At 37.8% G+C, this 26,737-nt stretch overlaps 1 protein-coding gene across 1 annotated transcript in view; it reads left to right on the top strand.

The window, feature by feature from the left end:
* LOC138710639 (alpha-1B adrenergic receptor-like) overlaps nt 1-26,206 on the top strand; it is a 52,059-nt gene extending 25,853 nt beyond the window's left edge. Inside the window, exon 2 of the mRNA XM_069841712.1 lies at nt 23,756-26,206. Coding sequence (XP_069697813.1) covers nt 23,756-24,726 — 971 coding nt within the window. The 3' untranslated portion in view covers nt 24,727-26,206. The remainder of the gene's footprint in view (nt 1-23,755) is intronic.
* The last annotated feature ends 531 nt before the right edge of the window (nt 26,207-26,737 follow it).

The raw sequence follows: 26,737 nt of genomic DNA, 5'->3' as shown, positions 1-26,737 counted from the left end.
GCGATTTTTGCAGTTTTCTGTTAGTAAGCAGCTATTTAATTCTCGGAGCTATTGTTTTAGTACCAGCCAATCACAAACATGCTTTCAATTGTTCATCACTTAGTTGTTTCTGTGACGTGACTTTGTAAACTTCATTAAACAAAACAATGTTTCGCATATGTAGGTTGTCCCGAACATTTACAACGTTCTTGCAGCAAGATTGTACTGTTTAGGAAACCTTTCTCGTGGAAAACAAGTATAGAAATGGTTAATACTTTTTCTGTTTTGATACTTATCCTTTAGCTCTTGTAAACTTCCCACTTTGCCTTCCGAAGAGTGGTTGCGATGGATCTTCTCACTTTATGGTGGCGATTGTTCCTCAGTAGTTCTCCTTTAGGGCAATAACCCAAACACAAGTTAAATTCTACAAGTGGGTGAGCAAAAAACAAAATAATACTAGTATTTGATGTGTTTTTTTTTTGTGTAGACAATTATTTGCAATAAGGGTCGTAAGTTTGATTTTCATATATCTCAAAACTCATTTTTATGACATCTCGTTTTACTCAAACACAATCGAAATAATACAGGGACATCATTTTATTTTTACTAACATTTTTAATATTAACCTGGCTATACCTTTGGATCAACACCGTTTGCTACTCCCTTCCACGACCGGAGTTCGATGATACTGGCGTAAAATACAAACAAATCACTTTACAAGGTATAGGAGGGAAGAAAAGTAGTTCATCCATTTACGTAAACTAGGAAATATCGAGCTTTTGAGTTTGATAATTTTCATTAGGTTTTTGTTTAATCAAAATACAGTACAGTATTAACAATGAGTGTTTTTACTCATGAACTGAGCTGTCCATGTGGACGTATTCATTATGCAGTGTATATTATACTGTCTACAGCACATTAGCGTACAATATAGAGAATGAAGTTAAATTGAAAAATAACCATAATATGGATATTTAAACACATTTTTAAAATGGTAGCCGTTCATTTCGATACAGGCTTCAGTTCTAATGTGCATATTATCGCACTATAGACTATTGGACCTAATCCCAATTACCAGTGTCGTCCTTGTAACTAGTAACTCATGTTGAAATAATTCTGTACCTACTCTATAAAAGAGTACCTTACGTACAGTAAATTCAATCTTCACTTCTGCTCGATCCGAAAAGATAAAATTACTCAGACATGCTATCTACTGTTCTTCCAAGTGGTTATGTCGTAGGGTCGTAGAAAGGGAGGAAATCACGTGACTGTTAATTACTTAACGAGGCCCTTTTATTTAAGTTGTTTTAAACAGTTGTATAATATTACGTAGACGTAGAAATTAATGTTCTCACAAAAGAGCTAAGACCACAGCCGAGCCACTAGCTGGCGAATAGAAGCAGGTGGGGGAAACCGGGATACGACGTAGGCAAATGGAAGACAGTATCTGTGCGAAAATGATTCAATATTGAAAGCTCTTTCGTCATTGGAAAACGCGAACATATTTTTGGAACGTACTGTTTACTGTGACCGTAAGGCTACTATGACTGTATATGCGGTCTTGGATCTGTGTGCAGGACGGTTGAACTTCATTAGTAGAAGGGGTGGGAGTGAAGTACATTAAAAAACTCAGGTACAATAAAAATTTAAGTAAAAATAAAATGATGTCCCTGTACATTTTTAACTCCTGTCAAAGCTGCATTCCTTTATATCACAAGTGAGTGCTTTCAATAGAGAACGTTTCAGTCTGTTTTTTTTTTCCATTTTTATTGCAAGTTGCACAAAAATAAAATTAAAAAAATATATATTTACTTCGCAAAGCATAAAAATATTCAGTCCGTCATGAATGGAGTGTTTATATCTGGGAAAGTGTGTTATCCGGCAGCAAGCGGCGTTTGCAGCAGATATTCAAGAACTCTACAACCGCTTTAGTGCATCGAGCACACAAGTGTGAATCACGCGACTGAGCAAATAATCGTAGAGTACGCCCATGTCTGGCAGGTTAGGTGGGCGGGCACAATTGAAGATCCACATTCTGACAGAAGCTGTTAGCATATTGACAGTTGCTTGCATGTTGCAGTGTGCATGCATTACGTGGGAGTAGGACAATAGCAGACATCGTATTCCTTCCGTCAGTAAACAAATCTTACTCGTCCTACAGAAGAATGAGTCAAATTGATATTACTTACTTCCCAAAATGAGAAATATACAGAGTGGTAGTAATATAGCTGTGCAGATTTTAACAGCTCATTTCCAGTGGCGTAGCGTCAATGTAAGCTAAAAAGCTTAGCTTCCCCAGTTGATAATAATTTCATAATAAACCTGCAGTTTATGGAGAAAATTATTTATTAATTTTAATAGAATCTATATTTACGCGTTAAATATTGTGATGCGGCAGCTCAGGATGATTTGTGATGCAGCAGTAAACAAGAAGCCTGCACACACCAGCTTCCAAGCGGACCGGTTTCTTCTGTGTAATCCACCCCGCAGATTTTCCATCCCTTTCTAACTAAGCTACCCTAGTCGCAAGGCTCGCAAAGAAGCTAGCTTTAACATTTAAAATAAGTAGTTTCCGAGTTATCCCTTTTCGTCAGTTATGTTCAGTTGAAGTGTTAGTGTGCATTGTGGCTGATATAATAAATAATGAGTGAAATAACAGTTCCTGACGCTAATTTACTTGCATTTTTTAGGACAATTGTATTATCAAAACTGACTTACGAACAAAAGTGTGATTTAAAAAACAAATGACCGACTCCCTTGCTGTCAATGAAGGACACAACCAAAAGACAGAGCATACTTACGTAATGATACTAATATTGTGATTTCTCTAAGTATGACAGGGAGTGAACTAATGTTATACGTATACGTGTCTATTTGTTAGAGATATGTGTAAACCGTGAAATCATATTTTATTACGTATCATTTGAGGTCATGCCTTATTGGTGTTACTTACGATGTTCCAACCAATATTCGACTGCTGACTTGAAATTGACTACTATTTATTTTAAGACTGTATTTTTGTAATACGTTTTCTCATATTGCATGAAAGACAACTTGAGTTAGCTTCCCCTGCTCAAAATTTCATGCTACGCCACTGCTCATTTCTTGGATAGAGTATAACAAAAATTCTTAATACTATATTACTTCCAAATTAATAATTCTCTCAGAAAAAAAAATAATTTTCCCCTAAATGTTAACACTATTTCATTCGACAAATACAATCCGTACGATTTCGATTTTTATTCTTATCATTAGAAAAACTGATAGGCCCAAGGCATAGATGCGGACTCTCAGAGAGAGAGAGAGAGGAAGCATTGGTTCCCCTTCCTTAGTCCACGGGCGTTGAATGAAGTCTCCTTGATCCGTCCACGACATTGCTTGATACTCATGAACAAAATGACGAAAGTATTTCCGACCGCAATAATTATAACACTAAACTTAACCAATGAATTCGGATTAAATTCTACACATACACAGAGTGTATCAAAAAAGATGGGCCAAACTTACACGATTGAAAGTATGCGGTAATAGAAGCAAAAAAGGGTTCCAGTAAACATGGGTCCGTAAGAAGCAAAAAAGCCCCAGTAAACATAGGTTCGTAAGAAGCAAAAAAGTTCCAGTAAACATGGGTCCGCAAGAAACAAAAAGTCCCAGTAAACATGGGTCCGCAAGAAACAAAAAGTCCCAGTAAATATGGGTCCGCAAGAAGCAAAAAAGTCCCAGTAAACATGGGTCCGTAAGAAGCAAACAAGTCCCAGTAAACATGGGTCCGCAAGAAGCAAAAAAGTCCCAGTAAACATGGGTCCGCAAGAACCAAAAAGTCCAAATAAACATGGGTCCGCAAGAAGCAAAAAAGTCCCAGTAAACATGAGTCCGCAAGAACCAAAAAGTCCAAGTAAACATGGGTCCGCAAGAAGCAAAAAAGTCCCAGTAAACATGGGTCCGCAAGGACCAAAAAGTCCAAGTAAACATGGGTCCGCAAGAAGCAAAAAAAGTCCCAGTAAACATGGGTCCGCAAGAAGCAAAAAAGTCCCAGTAAACATGGGTCCGCAAGAAGCAAAAAAGTTCCAGTAAACATGGGTCCGTAAGAAGCAAAAAAGTCCCAGTAAACATGGGTCCACAAGAAGCAAAAAAGTCCCAGTAAACATGGGTACGCAAGAAGCAAAAAAGTCCCAGTAAACATAGGTCCGCAAGAAGCAAAAAAATCCCAGTAAACATGGGTCCGCAAGAACCAAAAAAGTCCCACTAAACATGGGTCTGCAAGAACCAAAAAGGTCCCAGTAGACATGGGTCCGCAAGAAGCAAAAAAGTCCCAGTAAACATGGGTCCAGAAGAAGCAAAAAAGTCACACAAAACATGGGTCCGCAAGAACCAAAAAGGTCCCAGTAAACATGGGTCCGCAAGAACCAAAAAGGTCCCAGTAAACATGGGTCCGCAAGAAGCAAAAAAGTCCCAGTAAACATGGGTCCGTAAGAAGCAAAAAAGCCCCAGTAAACATGGGTCCGTAAGAAGCAAAAAAGCCCCAGTAAACATGGGTCCGCAAGAAGCAAAAAAGTTCCAGTAAACATGGGTCCGTAAGAAGAAAAAAAGTTCCAGTAAACATGGGTCCGCAAGAACCAAAAAAGTCCCAGTAAACATTGGTCCGCAAGAAGCAAAAAAAGTCCAAGTTAGCATGGGTCCGCAAGAAGCAAAAAAGTCCCAGTAAACATGGGTCCGTAAGAAGCAAAAAAGTCCCAGTAAACATTGGTCCGCAAGAAGCAAAAAAAGTCCAAGTAAACATGGGTCCGTAAGAAGCAAAAAATTCCCAGTAAACATTCGTCCGCAAGACGCAAAAAAAGTCCCAGTAAACATGGGTCCGCAAGAAGCAAAAAAGTCCCAGTAAACATTGGTCCGCAAGAAGCAAAAAAAGTCCAAGTAAACATGGGTCCACAAGAACCAAAAAAGTCCCAGTAAACATGGGTCCTGCTGGGTAACTTTCGGTGCTGGACCCCGGACTCATTTCACCGGCATTATCACCTTCATATCATTCAGACGCTAAATAACCTAGATGTTGATACAGCGTCGTAAAATAGCCCAATAATAAAACGGGTCTGTAAGAAGCAAAAAAGTCCCAGTAAACATGGGTCCACAAGAACCGAAAAAGTCTCAGTAAACATGGGTCCGCAAGAACCAAAAAAGTAGCAGTAAACATGGGTCCGCAAGGAGCAAAAAAAGTCCCAGTAAACATGGGTCCACAAGAACCAAAAAGGTCCCAGTAAACATGGGTCCCCAAACGAGCTGTTTGCGAGAAAATTACGAATGTATGGTTACAAGCCGCCACTGTCGTCATTATATGTAATATCGTATGGTTTAATCCTTGCGCATTAGCGGTCCTATGCTTTTTGTTTACAAAACTGAACACTGCCGAGAGGTGGAGTTGTAGTAAAACCATACACACAGTACGTACAGAACGGATACGGTACACAGTCTCAAAAGGTATCAGTCACGTTTTGGTTGTATGGTTTGGTTACAACTCCACCTCTCGGCAATGTTCAGTTTTGTAAACAAAAATCATAAGACCACTTCCAGTGTGCAAGGAGTAAACCATACGATATTACAATGACATCAGTGGCGGCTTGTAACCATACATTAGTAATTTTCTCGCAAACGGCTCGTTTGCGGACTTTGTTGCTTCTATTGTCGTGTACTTTCAACCATATAAGTTTGCGCCATCCTTTTTTATACACCCTGTATAATGTTATGTAAACGAATGCGATGGGTTTGTATGTAAAAGAAATACATTTAGATATACATAAATGCATAATTTCTCATTAAAACACAATTGATTAAAGTGAACTGATAATACTAATTGTTTAAACAAAACATTCTCTTGTTGTAGTCTTAGCAGATCAGGGAAACTTGAGTAATGAATAAAAGTACTTAAGTACTTTCTTTCAAGACATACTGATCTTGTATTTAATGGTATTTAGGTCTGTAAAATACGACTGTATGTAAAAATTAAACCGTCCATGACATTTAGAAAAGTATAAAAGTACATAATTTCTAGTTCAAATGAAATGGACTGTATTGAAGCAATAAATGTAGGAACAAAGGAAACATGATAAAAACAAAGGAAGACGTATAGAAATAAAGAATTGGAGCAAAGAAAGGAGAAATTCAAAAAGAAAGTAAAAAGAAGGAAATGGATAAATGGAGAAAGAAAGGAAACACCAAAAAAAGAGAAGAAGAGATAGATTTTTTTATTTTATTGGGTTATTTTACGATCCTGTATCAACATCTCAGGTTATTTAGCGTCTGAATGAGATGAAGATGATAATGCCGGTGAAATGAGTCCGGAGTCCAACACCGAAAGTTGCCTAGTATTTGCTCATTTGAGCGAAAACTCCGGAAAAAACCTCAACCAGGTGACTTGCCCCGACCGGGATTCGAACCCGGGCCACCTGGTTTTGCGGCCAGACGCGCTGACCGTTACTTCACAGGTGTGGACAGAAGACGAAGAGATAGAGAAATTAAGAAATGGAGAGAGGAAAGGAATGTGAAGGATAAAAAGAAATACTGAATTGAAGAAATGGAGAAAAACTTAAAGGGACTAGAATAGGGAAAAACGCGGAACGCGACAGTGCAGTGTCATTTCTGCGGGAGCTACAGTCTGTATTTTAAAGACTATGTATTAAGTAATTATAAAAGTTCAAGGAATTAAATATTAAGGTAGTTATAAACCTCCAAAATCTTTTTCATATCCTAAAATCCCCATTTTGATTATTGCGATTCCTTGCTAACTAATGCAAGTTCACTCTTAGCTGAGAGACTACAACTTGTTCATAATGTGTGCATACGATTCATCTGCAATACTCGTACATTTGACCATGTAACACCTTCCCTCCAGTTACTTTCATGGATGCGTCTGAAGGAACGAAGAACAATACATTCACTGTCTCTTCTGTTTAGAATCATGCATACTTCTACTCCGAATTATCTGTTATCGCGCTTTCAATTTCTTACAACTCTTCGAAACAGACATCAAGCACTTCTTTCTATCCCTCATCATAGAACGTCTTTATACTCATCTTCCTATACTGTAGAAATACCTCGCCTCTGGAATTCGTTACCTAATGATGTCAGGGACTGCCGGACTTTATCACAATTCAAAATTAAATTGGAAAATTTTGTCTTAGTTAATGTTTTTAGGTACTATTGCTAGAAATATTGATTTGTGTTTTTTTTCTATTTCTTTTTTAATCTAGATTAAAATTGCAAGTTTCTTATCTTAGTTAATTAGTTAGGATACAATTAATTAATCATTTAAAGTTTGTGTGACTGCAACCTGTGTATATTTTTGTGTGGCTTTACTTTGTTTATAGTGTTCTCTCTCTCTCTCTCTCTCTCTCTCTCTCTCTCTCTCTCTCTTTATTTCTTGTGTAGCTTTACTTTGTATATAGTGCATTTTTTTCTGTTTATTTCTATTATTGTATTTGTATTCCTGGTGCTGTGGAAGAGAAGGCCTGATGGCCTTAACTACACCAGAATAAATAAATAAATACAATTTAAGATAATCTTTCTTACTCTGCCAGTAATCGAACCCGGGTCCTCTATATTTTAAGTTATAAAACACTACTTGTATTCACTAAAATGAATATAAAAACAAATTTTAAAGGCTGTTACTCCACAGAATAGCCAGTACTTGGTGTCAGTCTCGATTAGAAAGACGTGGCTATGTTTGACGGATTCTGCTAAAAAAGTTCAGCCCTTAAAACATATGTTATTGCAGGTTGGGGTGCAGCTGTAAGGGGATAGCGGGTTGAACTGCCGTGTTGAAGAGGGGTTAGCTATTGATTTTCGTCGGTTTGCCACCCCAGTATAAATAGACTGCTATGAACACCGCACCCCATCATGTTTACCCCTCTGTAGGAGGGAAATAACAAGTGGCAGCTCAACCAATTAATTGATTAATTTGCATAACCATTAATAGGCCATTAATTCATAAATCCTAGGGTGTAACAGAACGCTTCGAAATGCGTGTGAGAAATAAACGGGATTATGCCATCAAAATAATCGGTGTGTTACATGCAACAGACGATGTTGTTTAACCTGCAAATCGAGAGGGACAAAGAGAGAGAATGGTAGGTGGAGTGGTATTAGCGCCAGTCAAAAAAATGAGAAGCGCACAGGTGACACATAATTTATCATTACGCTTTTGATGAGTTAAAAAAATTCAGTTTCTTTATAATTTTGCGAATATTATCGTTTGTAGTTTCTCTTACGTAAGGATCTTTAGAGAAATCCGGATGAAGTATTGGAATTAGGGAACGAAAAGCGTAAGATTAACCATGTGCCTCTTGGTTTTCAGCGCGGTCCGTCTAGCTAAATTCTCTATGATTGTAATTATAGAGGATTTCACATCAAAAGAAAAAAGCATTCAGCATATGGGGCTATTCCATCAAATGACCAGTTACCATAGAAACGCCTACCTACCACATAGCTTCTACAATGTACTAGGCAAGGCCAATAAAACAAATGCTTTTTTCTTAATAGCAGACTGTTAACATCTTCTGCGTTCCTGAACTGTTGCTGTTCTGTCATCTTTCTCCCCCCCTTCATCTGTTAGCTATTAGGTTACGTCCACTTTCATCTTTCCCCTCCAAATTCTCTAAATTTCCTTCAGTGGAACGGCGAAACTCGGAAAGGGATAAGTGGCCAATAGTTGAACTCGTACAGAAACTTTTTCTCAGCTCAAATTTCCCTCGCAAGGGCGTGTTTTCGCGTAGCTTTTAAATTTTTCTCATCCCATTTCCCCATTGACAATGACAACAAACGGAAAGGTGGAATCGGAGTGAGACAAGTGGCCAAACGGCTTGGAGCTCACATAGATTCTTCCTTGCGGCCCAAAATTCTCTGACAGTACGATTTAATTGATTCTCCTACCACTTCTCTTCATTTCATTGCGATTCATTTCGAGGTTTTCCACATGGTCCCTCTTGCTGCATTATCTAATTGGGTAGGGTGTCGGGATGTTTTTTGAATTGCAATAAAACGCTTTTATTACTTGGTTATTTAACGACGCTGTATCATCTACTAGGTTATTTAGCGTCGATGGAATTGGTGATAGCGAAATTGTATTTGGCGAGATATAGCCGAGGATTCGCCTTATGGTTGGAGAAAACCTCGGGAAAAAGCCCCAACCGGGAATCGAATGCACGCCCGAGCGCAACTCCGGATCAGCAGGCAAACGCGCTACCGTCTGAGTTACGCAGGCAATGTCATTTGCATCAACATACTTGTGTGAGAGTACATTTCCTGCTTTCATTTTCTTGTAGAACAAATATAAACTTAATGTGGAGTTAGACTTGCGACTAGAATATCTACAATTGAACCAGACTTTGCAAAACTGTGAGCTGCAAGGTAACATCAACCATCCCATTGACATATAGTAAGTCTAAAAGGCTGGTTTCATTTTTCAGAAAAAAGACATGCTATAACGCAAAATAACTTTGTACTTATGTATAGGGTGTCTCAAAATGATGGCTAATAACTTAGAAATGGAAAGAGATAGAAAGGTGCGGGTTTTTTGCACTATGTTCAGACACACTTGACGTTTTGGTAGCCACTTACAAAACTTCAAGCTGCTGCAATGTGCTTCATTCGTAACACGCAGGATATCAAGGCGGTACTCCACTTCCGCCCAGGTCCGGTCCAGCATTTCCACATTAACCTCGCAGCGGTTATGCGAGCACGAGGATCCTGCAGATTCCTCATTGCGGTCCTACAGCTCACATCTTTCACAAACCCCATAGGAAAAAATCCAGGATGTCTGGAGATCCTGGGGGCCAAGGGATAGACCCTCCTCTGCCAATCCAGCGACCAGGAAATGTGTGGTCCAAAGTCTCCCTACGGTCAAGGTTCAGTTAGGAGGAGCACCATCCTGCAGAAGCATGATGTCAGGTTAAAGGTTTCCAACCTGTGGAACTGCAAAGTGTTCTAACATGTCTAGGTAAACATCTGAGTTTATTGACGGCTTTTGCTGAAAATACAGGTTTATATTCAAAACTAGAACTAAAATTTTATACCGCCATCAATATAAGGAGTTTTAGTTCACTACATTATACAAATATTTAATGAATATAACATGTCATGAGCCTAAATTATACAAAATATTTTAGGGGTCCGCGGAAATTAAGAATGAGTCTTAAGGGGTCCGTGACTTTGAAAATGCTGAGAAGCGCTATCTTAGAACATTACCAAAAATTATTGAAAAAAAAAAAACAGCAGTAGCATGCAGGTAGCTGCTTGCGCATGAATGAATATCAACGAGACATTTCACACTTTCCATAGACTGGATCTTCAATCTGCATTTTCATTGCCAAGTATCTTCGAAAGAAATAGCGCGTGAATGTTTTTTATGAACTCTGAAGGCTAATGGGCGTATTGGAAAATGTATTCTCCAAATTTAACTTCAAAACTGTTTATCGATCTTTACATATTTATTAGAGTTTGTACTTCTAAAGCAAATGTTCAATGTTTGTATAACAGCGTTTCTTAAATAGTGGTCTGCGGACTACACGTCAGGTGGTCCGCGGGTATAATATTATACCCATTTATTTATTTATTTGTTTATTTATCTATTTATTTATTTATGTATTTATTTATTTATGTATTTATTTATTTATCTATTTGTTTATTTATTTATCTATTTGTTTATTTATTTATCTATTTGTTTATTTATTTATCTATTTGTTTATTTATTTATCTATTTGTTTATTTATTTATCTATTTGTTTATTTATTTATGTATTTATTTATTTGTTTGTTTATTTATTTGTTTGTTTATTTATTTATTTATTTATTTATTTATTTATTTATTTGTTTATTTATTTATCTATTTATTTATTTATTTGTTTATTTATCTATTTATTTATCTATTTATTTGTTTATTTATTTATTAATTTATTTCTTTATTTATTTGTTTGTTTGTTTATCTGTTTGTTTATTTATTTATCTATTTGTTTATTTATTTATATATTTGTTTATTTATGTATTTATTTATTTATTTGTTTGTTTGTTTATCTATTTATTTATTTGTTTATTTATTTATTTGTTTGTTTATGTGTTTGTTTGTTTGTTTATTTACCTATTATTTATTTATTTGTTTGTTTGTTTGTTTGTTCGTTTATTTATTTATTTATCTATCTATCTATCTATCTGTCTGTCTGTCTGTCTGTCTGTCTGTCTGTCTGTCTGTCTGTCTGTCTGTCTGTCTGTCTGTCTGTCTGTCTGTCTGTCTATTTATTTATTTATTTATTTGTTTATTTGTTTGTTTGTTTATCTATTTATTCATTCATTGATTCATTCATTCATTCATTCATTCATTCATTCATTCATTCATTCATTCAAATGAACAAGTAATGTTTTAATAAGACACTGAAATGATTCTTAGAGTTATATCGCTAACAAACATATGCAACAATACATTGCCGCTATGAATCGTTTCAATTCATTGCTGGCGATGTTTTTTAATTGGTTACTTTACGACGCTTTATCAACTGTTGTGCTTATCTAGCGTCTGAATGAGATGGTGATAATGCTACCGAAATGAGTCCAGGGTCCAGCGCCGAAAGTTACCCAGCATTTGCTCTTAATGGGTTGAGGGAAAACTCCGGAAAAACCTCAACAAGGCAACTTGTCCCAACCAGGATTTGAACCCGGGCCCGCTCGTTTCACGGCCAGCCATGCTAACCGTTACTCCACAGCGTGGACTTTGGTGATGTCAGAGTGTTTATGAATTGATAGGAGTTGGTTGCTATATCATGCGAAAGTTGTGAGAATATAATTACATTTTGTTTTGTCATTGCTCATCACGTTGTAAAATTCACATATGTAAAATTATTCTTTATTATATCCTCGTCCCGCTCTTTAAACAGGTCTATGTATAGACTGCTAGAAGTTCTAATGCATTGCTTTACTTCTTTAAAAAATAATAATACATGTACTGATACCATTTTCTCTTTAATTACATTTCAGATTTGAAAGAAATTTTAATCACATAAACTTATGTAGAAGTAGTAGGCACTCTGAACAGAAACATCACGGTCTTGGGACATATTTGAATTTTGTAGTTATTCAAACATTTATTTTTTTCTCTCATATAATTAAATTTAGATGAGAGTAATTGCAATGTGTTTCAAAAAATATGATAGATTCATACGATGAAAGAGTAATGGAACGGAGAAAAATTCTCTCCGGCGCCGGGATTTGAACCCGGGTTTACAGCTCTACGTGCTGACGCTTTATCTACTAAGCCACACCGGATTCCACCCCAGCGTCGGAAGAATCGTCTCAGTTTTAAGTTCCAACTCTTGGATTCTTCCGACGCCGGGTGGAATCCGGTGTGGCTTAGTGGATAAAGCGTCAGCACGTAGAGCTGAAAACCCGGGTTCAAATCCCGGCGCCGGAGAGAATTTTTCTCCGTTCCATTACTCTTTCATCGTATGATGACGCAGAATATCTGCATGGAAATATCATATGTACTTCGGTACATTATATAATATATATGATAGATTCAGTCATTCATTCATAGTTTTCTGCCCAAGAACAGTTATTTCACTGCAAACCCAACATTCTCCAATCTTTCCTATTTTCCTCCTTCCTCTTTGTTTCTGCTTATGATCCATATGTCGTCTATCATCTGAAATCTTCTTCTATCCACACCTGTGGAGTAACGGTTAGTGCGTCTGGCAGCGAAACCTGGTTGAGGTTTTTTCCGGGGTTTTCCTCACCCTACTATGAGCAAATGCTGGGTAACTTTCGGTGCTGGACCCCGGACTCATTTCATCGACATTATCACCTTCATCTCATTCAGACGCTAAATAATCTAAGATGTTGATAAAGCGTCGTAAAATAACCTACTAAAATAAAATATCTTCTTCTGCCTCGAACTCTTCTACCATTCACCATTCCTTCCAATGCATCCTTCAGTAGGCAGTTTCTTTTCAGCCAGTGACGCAAACAATTATTCCTTTTCCCCTTCCTGATCAGCAGCAGCATCATTCTCTCTTCACCCACTCTTTCCAACACAGCTTCATTTCTTATTCTGTCTGTCTATTTCACACGCTCCATTCTTCTCCATGTCCACATTTCAAATGTTTCTATTCGCATCTCTTCACTCCAGGTTTTTGCCCCCACACAATACCACACTCCACACAAAGCACTTCACTAGTCTCTTCCTTAGTTCTTTTTCTAGAAGTCCGCAGAAAATGCTCCTTTCTTCTATTAAAAGCTTCTTTTGCCCTTGCTATTCTTCTTTTGACTTCCTGGCTGCAGCTCATGTTACTGCTTGTAGTACACCCCAAGTATTTGAAGCTGTCCACTTGCTCTACTGTCTCATTTAGAATTCTTACGTTTACCTTCTTTATTTTTCTTCCGATAACCATGATCTTCATCTTGTTTACACTTATCTTCAGTCCATTACTGCTTCATATATATAAATAATACGGTAATTTATACTACCAATTGTAGCATAAACTAGATATGGCCTTCCAGTTCATCTTTCTACTACCAGGAAAGAATTTGCGATGTTTATTTTTCTTTGTTAAGTTTATTTATACACGCTTTAACATCTGTGATCATATCACCTGTTTAGGATCTATGGGTATATCAGTAGGCCGTTTTTACTATTGTTGAATTCCAGCACAGTCTAGTACATACATATTATTTTATATTATTTTAATGTACCGAAGTACATATGATATTTCCATGCAGATATTCTGCGTCATCATACGATGAAAGAGTAATGGAACGGAGAAAAATTCTCTCCCGGCCAACTAGTCACTCATAACGAGTGCACCTCAGCACATGTGTGGACTTCAGTCCTACGTTCATAGACATCTATGACGTAGTGCAGAGGGCGGCCACTAGAGGAAACCCAAGAGTTGGAACTTAAACTGAGACGATTCTGTTCGGCGCCGGGGTGGAAATCCGGTGTGGCTTAGTGGATAAAGCATCAGCACGTAGAGCTGAAAACCCGGGTTCAAATCCCGGCACCGGACAGAATTTTTCTCCTTTCCATTACTCTTTCACCCTAGTCCATACAGTCACGAAGCTCTATACGTAGGGAATATGCATCCAATGGCAGTTGAACTTTAATTGCTAGCCACTAGGATCGCTACTACCGCACAATCTATATTGTTCCTATAAAGCGGCCGAACTTTGAACTACAGTGCCATGTTGCCAATATGGACTACCACGCTGCCAGCTGATGGAAGCTAGCAATTGTCGTTAAGATGGCTGACGTTAAAACATTCATTGACAATTGACGCGAGGGTAAGAAAACAATACAAAAATCGACAGAGAATCAAAGACGAAACGTACCAATGCCAACATTGTGTGCACAATAAATGTCGCCAAGAGAGCTATTAAGCACTCGCCACGTGCGAACTGTAAGTTTGGCAACTCAACCGTTACCATAGCAACAGGCCTATCACGCTATGTGACATTCAGTTGTTTTTCCGATCGCAACGCTCTGTTGCTAACCGCTTGGAGCATTGTATCGCGAGAAATGGAAAAATTCACCTCAACCTTCGTGACTGTATGTGGTTCCAGTTTCTATTTTGTGTCATAGATTGCTTTTGTTTATGTAATTGATTTTAGATTTTTTATTAATCTTTATGATATTGGTGATTGAGGCGGTTATGAATGATGGTTTGTAAATTTTCAATCCGACATTTGCCTTTGTGACTGAGCAAAACTATGAAATACCCCAGTCAAATTGGTCAGCCACGAGGTTTGAACCCGTGACCTTCCGAAGGTTATCGTCTGAGCCAACTCGCTCGATGCGACGGATTTTATACATAAAAAAAGTTGTAGCAATTATATAATACCAAAATCTTAGGAATAACGTTTACTACAACGTTTTGCATACCAGCCAATTTTTAAAAAGAATTGCTTTTTGACCGTTGCGCTAAGTGTGTAACATAAAAAGGCGATTATGTTGAATAAATAACAATTTGTTTGAGATCAGTAACTTCTTCCATGTTATACTGAGAAACTTCCAATACCGCCTAGTCCATGCTAATACGAATGGATTATTTCCATTAGTACAGAAGTTCACAATGTGTAGAATTCGAAATATTGGCAAGGATCTAATTGTTTCCGAAATGTCGCACTTTGCTTTATGGAAGTGCTTTGTAGTGATTCTGAGCTGTCGATACATTGCGTGACTCATAATACAGTCTTGAAGCTGTTCGAGATCTTAAACGCATGCGTTGTGTGTCCCAACTATTGGCATATCTGCTGATCAAATCCAGTTACGCCCACTAGCATTTACTCCATTCTCAGTCAACTTTACAATCTTCATGCATTCTGCATCTATTCCAATGCATTTGAGATCTAATTGGTGGCATTATTCTTAAGTGTTGTTATTTTGTGTTTATTTATTCTTTCATTCACTTAGTTTCTTACGTATTTATTACCGTAATAAATTAATATTTCGAGCCACAGGCGTAGCTCAGTCGGCCGAGACGCTTGCCTGTCGATCCGGAGTTGCGCTCAGGCGTAGGTTCGATTCCCGCTTGGGTTGATTACCTGGTTAGGGTTTTTCCGAGATGTTCATCAACCGTAGTCAAATGACAGGTAAACTATTTATTTATTTATTTATTTATTTATTTATTTATTTATTTATTTATTTATTTATTTATTTATTTATTTATTCTGGTGTAGGTAAGGCCATCAGGCCTTCTCTTCCACAACACCAGGAATACAAATACAACAATAGAAATAAACAGACAAAAAATACACTATATACAAAGTAAAGCTACAAAAGAAATAAAGAAAGAGAAAAAAACACTATAAACAAAGTAAAGCCACATAAAAATATACACAGGTTGCAGTCACACAAACTTTAAATGAGTGATTAAGTATCATGAATAATTTCGAGGGAAAAATTGTTCCGGAGCCGGGTATCGAACCCGGGACCTTTGGTTTAACGTACCAACGCTCTACCACTGAGCTACTCGGGAACTCTAACCGACACCGATCCAATTTTTCCCTCTATATCCACAGACCTCAAAGTGGGCTGACAACCGTGAAGCAACCAACTACGAGTGCACACTAACTCCGTGTGACTTAAATTGTGGTTTTCTGTTAACGAACAGTGACGTGTATTATGCAAATCAAGATTTCAGGTATAACTCCCTGTAAAGTTGATTTGAATAATTTCGAAGGAAAAATTGTTCCGGAGCCGGGTATCGAACCCGGGACCTTTGGTTTAACGTACCAACGCTCTACCACTGAGCTACTAGGGAACTCTAACCGACACCGATCCAAGTATCATTAAGTATCATAATTAATTGTGTCCTAACTAACATAAACAAGAAACTTGCAATTTTAATCTAGATTAAAAAGGAAAAAGAAAAAAAAAACACAAATCAATACGTTTAGCAATACCTAAAAACTTTAACCAAGACAAAATTTTCCAATTTAATTTTGAATTGTGATAAAGTCCGGCAGTCCCTGACGTCATTACGTAACGAATTCCAGAGGCGAGGTATTTCTGCAGTATAGGAAGATAAGTATAAAGACGTTCTATGATGAGGGATAGAAAAAAGTGCTTGATGTCGGTTTCGAAGAGTTGTAAGAAATTGAAAGCGCGATAGCAGATAATTCGGAGTAGAAATATGCATGATTCTAAATAGAAGAGACAGTGCATGTACTGTTCTTCGTTCCTTCAGACGCACTCATGAAAGTAACTGGAGGGAAGGTGTTATATGATCAAATTTACGAGTATTGCAGATGAATCGTATGCACACATTATGAACAAGTTGTAGTCTCTCAGCTAAGAGTGAACTTACATTAGTTAGCAAAGAATCGCAATAATCAAAATGGAGCATTACAAGCGTCTGAATAAGATTCTTTTTTAGACTACGTAAGTGGTAGAAATTCTTTCATATGGAACAAGGAGTGAAGTTGAGAAAATATTTTTTTGCAAATGTGTGTTACTTGAGTGTTCCAATTTAGATCGCCATCCATAAAAATGCCAAGATTTTTAACTGTTTCACTGTATTTAACAATAATCCCATTCAATATTATATGTGGTATAGTACTACTATCAAGAATGAATACTCGGCCTCATTTCGCTATCACCAATCCCATCGACGCTAAATAGCCTAGTAGTTGATACAGCGTCGTTAAATAACCAAGTAAAAAATTATTTCAATGCACCTGTAACCTACAATATACAAAGAGTTGTGGGTAGCACCTTACAGTCACAAATCTGTTTGTCTGTTTGTTTGAGCATCATTTAGACATAAACTACAGGGTGACCCATAAGTCTGAAATCATAGGCGAATTACTGAAAATATTCTTTTTAGTGATGTCTTTAAGTAAAGAGGAAGGTATTCAACTGATCCTGCACCCAGGACGAGCGCCAATTACACATATTTGTGGGGGAGGGAATAATTAAAAAATTCATTGGAACGGGATCCGTCTGTGGTCCACTACTCGGTTTGTCTGCGATGGATCCGTCTCAATGAATTTTTTCATGATTTTTCCCACACAACTGTGTGTAATTGGGGCTCGTTCTGGGCGCAAAGCATTAAATTCATGGGCAACCTCCCTGTGACTGCGGTCGCCAACAAGCAGGATCAGTTGAATACGTTCTTCTTTGCTTAAAGACATCAGTTGTCCTGTGGACAAAAAAAAAAAAAAATATTTTCTGTAATTCGCCTATGATTCTAGACTTATGGGACACTCTGTATAAACGATATCATTAGCAATACGGTAATAGTACATTATGCAACGAGCCTATAATGGTAGTAATTAAGACGCAAATATGTTTATGAAACGAGCGCAAGCGAGTTTCATAATTTTCATACGAGCGTCTTAATTACCATTATAGTCAAGTTTCATACGACTTTTTATGCTCGACCATATTTCTAACTTGAAATTATTCATAAGTATTCATGTTATCCTTATCTGACTGGGGAGCGGAACTGACCTTGTGCAATACCTCGTAAATTGTGAGATGTGCGCAGACGCGAAAGTATTGATTTTTTCCGAGAAACAAATGTCGACATTGACCTTGATATAATCTAGATAGTAAAATAAACATTAATCTTGATATAACCTTGAAATTGAATTAGACATTGAAAAACGAGATGACAAATTGAATTTATTTGAATATTATTTACAATTAACGCTAATTATTATAGTAGCAGAACTGACTTTATTTCAAATATAGGTGATTTATTGTTGTCTTTCGATTGCACATCCGAGAATAATCGATACTTGCGCTTTCATATTGCTACAATGGTATTTTGTGATTGGTGGAACACCTGAACTTTAATGAATAGATGTACTTTAATGCGGTCCATTAAAGGGCTGCTACCAGGTGTATAATTACTACATTTCGGCATGGTCGAGCATAAAAGAAGTTAATTGTTGAGAAGCGCGTACAATTTGTAATAAGGAAATGTGCTGTATTGGTAACAGAAACTTCACCTTCCTATTTTACACTACAGATTTGTTGTGTCTATACATTTCTTTTGTATATTTTATCTGTTCTGTTACATTTCAATAACCCCTACTAGTTGTGTTACAACGGTTTTATGAAGTGAAGGACGGCACACATTCTCTCATTTTCATTAGTTTCAGACTCGTTTCCAAAAAACGGCCTTTATGACAGTCATTTATGTGTGTGGGCAGCTGAGAATGTGGATGCACGTGGGAGTGAGTTTATCCGAGTGGGTGGCATGAGTGTACTTAAATACAGTACCGGTAGGTGTGCTATTAGGTTTTCTAAATGCTGTTGTAAGTGTGGGCGTGTGTGTATGGGGGGTGTGAAAGGGGAAAAGAGAATGTGATGAAATTCTCTGCAGAAAGCGATGGCTCAAAACTAACTTATCGAAATATCCCGAAAATTTAAAAATCATTTCCTTTACATCACTGGTTCCCAAAGTGTAGGTCGCGACCCCTTCAGGATAGTCACGATATGATTAATAAAATAAACAAAAAAAAAACTTATTAAAATATATTTATTTTTTATGTAGAATTGGGAAATACATTTGCATATTCTAATTTCTCGTCTTGAAATTACCACTATATTAAAAATTCTGTCTTTAATTGGAAAACTCTTTTCACCACATTACCCTACGAAAGCTATCTTACTTCCGTGTGATAATAGTACATTATGCAACGAGCCTATAATGGTAGTAATTAAGACGCGAGTATGTTTATGAAACGAGCTCAAGCGAGTTTCATAATTTTCATACGAGCGTCTTAATTACCATTATAGTCAAATTTCATATGACTTTTTATGCTCGACCAAATTTTTAAATTGAAATTATTCATAAGTATTCATGTTATTCTTATCTGACTGAGGAGTGGAACTGACCCTGTGCAATACCTCGTAAATTGTGAGATGTTCGCAGACGCGAAAGTATTGATTTTTTCCGAGAAATAGATGTCGACATTGACCTTGACATTGAAAAACGAGATGACAAATTGAATTTATTTGAATATTATTTACAATTAACGCTAATTATTATAGCAACAGAACTGACTTTATTTCAAATATAGGTGATTTATTGATTTATTGTTGTCTTTCGATTGCATATCCGAGAATAATCGATACTTGCGCTTTCATATTGCTACAATGGTATTCCGTGATTGGTGGAACATCTGAACTTTAATGAATAGGTGTACTTTAATGAGGTGCATTAAAAGGCTACTACCAGGTGTATAATTACTACATTTCGGCATGTTCGAGCATAAAGAATATTTTCACATAATGAACTCATGACTTAGCAGATTTTGCTGAATATAGGATCTAAGAGTTTGCAACGATTTTCCTTTGACTATTACACTCTTACTACGTCATACTACTTTTGACCAATAAAACGGTACGAAAGGACGTATTTCAACCAATCATGGCTGCTTATCGCACAATTTTATCGCCTCCCTAGCATTTGTTTAATTTTAATATTTAATTTTTTTTTATTTATTTATTTTATTTTGTTTCTTTGTTTGCCAACATTTGAAACTGCGCTGGTCTGGACATCAAAAATATATAATTACAAACCACTCCAGTCGATGCACAGCAGTTTCAAATATGACTCGCATTGGCATTCAAGAACAAGAATTAATAAAAATCACTGATCATACCTATGCATCTTCTGAAATCCGATTTACAAATAAATGAAGAGCACCATTCGGAAATCCTGAATAAGTTGAATACACCATGTAGGCCTAAATCAACGAGTTCCACTTCTATTACGCACACGTCCAATATAACATCAATTGAACCACCAACCACATTCAAATTTGAAAATTGTACATTCAATAATTATTCCTTTTAAAATTATTCATTCGGAAATTCTGAATAAATTGAATACACCATGTAGGCCTAAATCAACGGGTTCCACTTCTATTACGCACACGTCCAATATAACATCAATTGAACCACCAACCACATTCAAATTTGAAAATTGTACATTCAATAATTATTCCTTTTAAAATTATTCATGTTTATTTTATGTCATCGTCGTTAATTCAAACTTTTCTAACACTTGTGTATATTAGTTAGGTTATGTTATAGCTTCTGCTCTGAGAGGATAAAAAGAACTTCTGCTGTATGATATTATGGATAGTCACGTATCAGAGATTGTTTAATATTAAGATTTATTGAATAGTAATCATTACAGTGTCTGTATAAAGACACTACTGCCATCTAGCATGCATCTAGCGTAATATTTGTAATGTTGAGATGGTACAATAATACATTTGAAGACAGTTGTATTTTCGTAAGTCAATTAATAGTTTATTGTATTGGAGTACTTCGTTACTTCTAATCTTTATATACTTTCTTCTAATCGTGTAATAGTCAATTAAATCCCACTCGAGTTTTGATTTATGGATAAAATCAAAACGTCTAGTGAGATTACTGTTGATAAAATTTACCACACTAATGCCAGATTTTAAAAAGTAGCCTATTTTAGACGGTAATGTTTCTGATGTAAAGCTTCTCCATGTAAAAAATAAGGTTTTGCAATTTGGCATTTGACACTATCTCTTGTAAGTCGACAATGAGACTGCTTTCGTCGTTACCTTGGCGCTGTCGGTGCGTATAGCATAGAGTTCCTCGATAATAATGGAATATAAGAGTTGATACGCAGGATCCAAACATCACCTACCTTGTTACATAATCCAGTAAGCACTTACAACTGCTTTGATTCTAGTAAATACAAGTTAACAGGTTTTCCTTATTCCTCAGTGATAAACTAGCTGTAATAATAGTTTTTATTTATTATATATAATAAATTATATCATAAAATAACTTAATATATTATCAAATAACGTAGCAAATGTAGGCCTATTTAATATAGATATGTACAGGATGCGAATTAAGATTTCTGATGAGAGGGGGGGGGGGATAGAATCCTGGATAGAGAATACCATACATAAAATTATTATTATCCTCATTCGATACGGCTCAACGCTTGGTCGCACTGAGTTGCTTGTCTTGCATCTTGGTCATAATAATAATTATATCCATGAGCAGGCTTAAGATAAGATGTGTAATTCCTAAGTTATTGATTGTTGTCAGCTTGCTGGTGATGATAATATCACCGTCTAGTATATAATAATAATAATAATAATAATAATAATAATAATAATAATAATAATAATAATAATAATAATAATAATTTATTTTCGCTGGCAGAGTTAAGGCCATAAGATCTTCTCTTCCACTCAACCAGCCTTAATCAATACAATACATATTTAAATTACGAATATTTACACTACACTTAAAAGGTTCTCCAGCAATATTCTTCAGTTAAGTTTTAACGACTAGTAGACTACATATTTATTTAAATTTAGATAAACCTATAAGGTAAAGTAGTAACTTAATTTATGAGCTAATTTAATTCAATCAATTATAATTAATTTGAGATTTGAGATAGCTAGCAAAATGATGAAAATTAATTTAATATAAGCATACTAGAACTATGTTACAGAGTATATACAGTCACGAAGCTCGAGTTTATGAGGGTACTAGGAACAATAGACTGTGCAGGTACTATTTCGCATTGTCTGTAATGAGGCGATAGTAGCGATCCTAGTGGTTAGCAACTATCTATGGATGCATATTTACTACGTATTGAGCTTCGTGACTGTATATAGACTGTGATAATACAGCAATATTATTTTCTTTGCTTACTTTATAAAGTACATATACTCGTACTAAAACAATTATATTTTGTGAAGGGGGATAGAAGTTATCCCTGGCAGGGATGTTAATATGAATTTATGAGAGGGGGATAACTTTCCAACGGTGGGGGAGCCCCCCCATCCTCCCCTGTTAATTCGCACTATGGGTGGTGCAATACACACCAACTACATTCCTGTGTGTTCGCCATAACTGTCTAAATGCTGCAGAATTCACACTGAGTTGAAATGTAAGCATTCACACCATTTAACACAATTTACTTCTTTCCAACAATGCCACAATGACAAGCGAAAGAGCGGGAACAGCGGCTTTTCTTTCTTTTCTCTTATGGTGCCACCTATTGTCTTCCGCCAACAATTATAATTACAGATCCCCTGAAATTCTTTGAGCCGTTCTTCTCTAATGGCACCGGTATGAATTTCGTAACACGCATAGTTACAAAATTACAGCAGTTTATAGTGAGGGTCACATAGGAACAGTTCCTAAACAGCAAATATTGCCGTCTTGTCAGTGTTACCAATTGTTACCAGATATCACACGATCCTACGTACTAAATGACTTATTTACTTACCGTACTTTGTTGGAAGGTTATTCTAAATAATTCAATAATTTATAACATATTTTCGTAGACAAACTATATGAGAAAGGGATCAACTTGTCAAGTATTTTGTCTGGCAAATACGAAATTCATTGGTTTGACTAAACAATGACTCAAGAAACCTAACCTAAAAATGTATTTTGACCACATGAAATTATTATTACTAACTCCGAAAACTTACCTGACTATAGTCTTGAATTATAACCACAATGCAACACATAAAATAGCTATTATGTATTAATATTAATACTGATATTAATTAATTATTAGTATGTTCATATTTCATTAGCTTCCAGTAACCGCCTCAGAATTCTAGTACAATTTTAATTTCAAGGAACTCCAGTACCGATAAATATTGTCGATATTTGTCTCAGCTGCCAACATACCAGTTACTAAATCACTACCATTTGTAGTATTTGTCAGTATCGAAATTCGAAACGAAGTTGGCAAAAGAAAATTCAACCTGCAAACTAGAAAATCACCACAATACACTAGCATATGTAGTAATGGTGGAAAAGTAGTTAGGTTTCACCCTTACGGTATGAAGTAAGCTGACCCGGACTATATAATCACGGAATGTTTCGCTTCTTCCGACGGCCTTAACATGTCTTGTCATCGAACAACAGATGACAGCGTCTTGCCATCCTAACGGCAAACACCAGCCATCTCCTCCTCGCCCCGTTCCGTGATCACTTGATCAAATCTCAGTCCCCCTCGCGTATGTGGTACCTAAGAGGTTACGTCCAATTTCGGCTTGCCCTTCAAAATCTTCTAGAGCTCCTTCAGTGGAGCAGCGTAACCCGGAGTGAGACTAGTGGCCAACAGGCTTGGAGCTCACATATTTAGTTTTGTACAGCCCCCAACCCCTTGCAAGGACGCGTTTTGCGTACCATTTAAATTTGTCCTTCCAATTCTCTTTCGATTTTTCGATGTGGACATAGTGTACTGCTACGTGCATTGTTGCAGGGAACGCCTTCATCGTGAACGTGGCGCTCGCCGACCTCCTGATCACGGGGCTGGTGTTCCCCGCGTCCACCGTGGTGCTGCTGGCCGGCCTCAAGGACGCGCCCGGCGTGTGCAGCTTCCACTGGTTCCTCGCCATCCTGTGCTGCCTGGTGACCACGCTCACGCTGGCGGCCACGGCGGTCGAGAACTACGCGCGCCTGTGCCTTTCCGCGGACTGCTACGCCGCGCTGACGTCGGCGCGCATCACGGCGGCCGTGCTCGGCATCTGGCTGCTGAGCGGCCTGGCCGTCACGCTGCAGTTCGTGCACAACGTGGGGACCAGCTACTGCCGCCGGCAGCGACCCCCGGACCACGACGTGCCGCCTTACTACGCGCTCGCGGGGGCGCTGTGCGCGCTCCTCCCCACCTCGCTCACCTGCGCGTGCTACGTGTGCATCGTGCTGCGCGTGCGCGGGGCCAAGGCGCGCCCCAGCTTCAAGCCGCCCATGTCCTTCGGCTGGGACTACGCGCTCATGCAGACCAACATGTACAGCTTCGTGCTGTTCGTGGTGTTCTGGCTGCCCTTCGGCGTGGCCCTGGGCGTGCGCTCCGTGTACGCGCGCCTCGTGCCGTCGCACCTGCTCTACAACCTGGAGTGGCTGGCCCTCAGCAAGTCCTGCCTCAACAACTTCCTGTACTGCATCACCAACCGCCACTTCCGCAACGCCTACGTCAACCTGTTCCACTACTGCTGCTGCAAGACGACGGTGTCCTTCTCGCGGCGCACCAGGGGCTGCCCCGAGGCGTCGGGCCCCGGGACGCGCCCCACCGGGGACGTGCGCGTGCACATCATCCCGGGATACAACATGTACTCGTACACGAGCCCCCAGCGAGCGCGCGAGGTGTGCAAGACGGCCACCCTCAAGCGTTCGGCGGGATCCTGCCGCCCCAGCACCAGCCGTCCGAACGGCCGCGACGTGTATGAGTTGTGAGTCTGAACACGCGAACGTGTCAGCTAGGTCTGTGCATCCATTGCTGTCGAGTCTTAGTGCTTTATGCAATACTCAGAGCCCAAGACACTTTGATTTGTAATGCCCTTACCAAATTATTTTTATAAGTTAGACAAAATCCATTTTGGTTATCAATATCATATTATAGGAAAAATACGAAATGTGGGCACATTCAGGATTTCCTGGTTACATCTAAATATGATTGATGAGTTCTGACGAATTGAGATGTAACCGAGTGTACAGTGGTTTACCAGTCCAAGATGCTTTGATTTGTAATGCCCTTGTAAAACTATTTTTATCAAGTTAGACAAAATCCATTTAGTTAACAATACCATGTTATCGAAAAATTCTTAAATGTGGGCACATCTAGGATTGTCTGGTTACATCTAAATATAACTGATCAGTTCTGACAAATTGAGATGTAACCGAGTATACGATGGTTTACCAGCCAAGACACTTTGATATGTAATACCCTTGTCAAATTATTTTTTATCAACTTAAACAAAATCCATTTTGGTTATCAATGTCATATTACAAGAAAAATACGAAATGTGGGCACATTCAGGATTGCCTGGTTACATCTAAATATGATTGATGAGTTCTGACGAATTGAGATGTAACCGAGTGTACAGTGGTTTACCAGTCCAAGATGCTTTGATTTGTAATGCCCTTACCAAATTATTTTTATCAAGTTAGACGAAATCCATTTGGTTATCAATATCATATTACAGGAAAAATACGAAATATGGGCACATTCAGGATTGCCTGGTTACATCAAAATATGACTGATGAGTTCTGACAAATTGAGACGTAACCGAGTGTACAGTGGTTTACCAGTCCAAAACACTTTGATTTGTAATGCCCTTATAAATTTATTTTTATCAAGTTAGACAAAATCCATTTGGTTATCAACACCATGTTATGGAAAAATTCTTAAATGTGGAAACATCTAGGATTGCCTGGTTACATCTAAATATGACTGATGAGTTCTAACAAATTGAGATGTAACCAAGTGTACGATGGTTTACCAACCAAGACACTTTGATATGTAATACCCTTGTCAAATTATTTTTATCAAGTTATACAAAATCGTATTTTGATTTGTAATATCCTTGTCAAATTATTTTTATCAAGTTAGACAAAATCCATTTGGTTATCAATACCATGTTTCGGGAAAATTCCGAAATGTGGGCACATCTAGGATTGCCTGGTTACATCTAAATATGACTGATGAGTTCTGACAAATTGAGATGTAACTATTGTGATTTACCAGGGTAAATCGCTAACAGCGTATTCCGAATCTCACCGGACCGGTGGACAACAATGACGTCACACTGCAGCAAAATAGGAACAAAACTGCTGGAAGGTTCAATGGCTGTCATGGCGGCTGTACAAGTTGTTGTCTGTGCTATGCTAGCAAGATTTTGCGAAATTTCCATACTGTCATCTCGTTCAAAGAAAAGAGAGCATAAACAATTTATTTCTTGAACTGGCAGTAATAACTTGTCCGTTGACATGTTCGCTCACAAGCCATTAACATATTTTTTTACGTTGTGCTCATTACAAACAATACAGCAGAACACACCGCCATGACACAACAGTGCACGATGTCATTTGTCTCCTAATTCCCGCCCTATACAAGACTCAATCAGATTCACTGATGGAGAATGCCACCACCTCTGCAAGCTAATGGAACCGGTGCGACACCGGTGGAGCATCAGTGACGTCATCGTTTAAATTCGGAACACCGTGATGCCATCAGATTGCTCAGTGCTGAGATTCGGAATACGCTCTAAGTGACCAACATTCTTTGGGGAACGTAGATAGCCCTCAAATTACGGAAGACGTATTTTAAAGTAAAAATACGGGAAAAACTTAAAATCTGGCAACCCTATCATGGACTGATCCTTTTAGGGATAATATAGGAGAAGCAAAATGCTTTCCGTATTATCTTAAATGTCGACTTTTTTGTTATGGGGATGGATATGTGCCC

The sequence above is a fragment of the Periplaneta americana genome, chromosome 1, assembly GCF_040183065.1.
Source record: "Periplaneta americana isolate PAMFEO1 chromosome 1, P.americana_PAMFEO1_priV1, whole genome shotgun sequence".
NCBI classification, from domain to species: Eukaryota; Metazoa; Arthropoda; class Insecta; order Blattodea; family Blattidae; genus Periplaneta; species Periplaneta americana.
The sequence above is the reverse complement of the archived record's forward strand: the minus strand, read 5'-3'. Positions and strand labels throughout refer to the sequence as shown.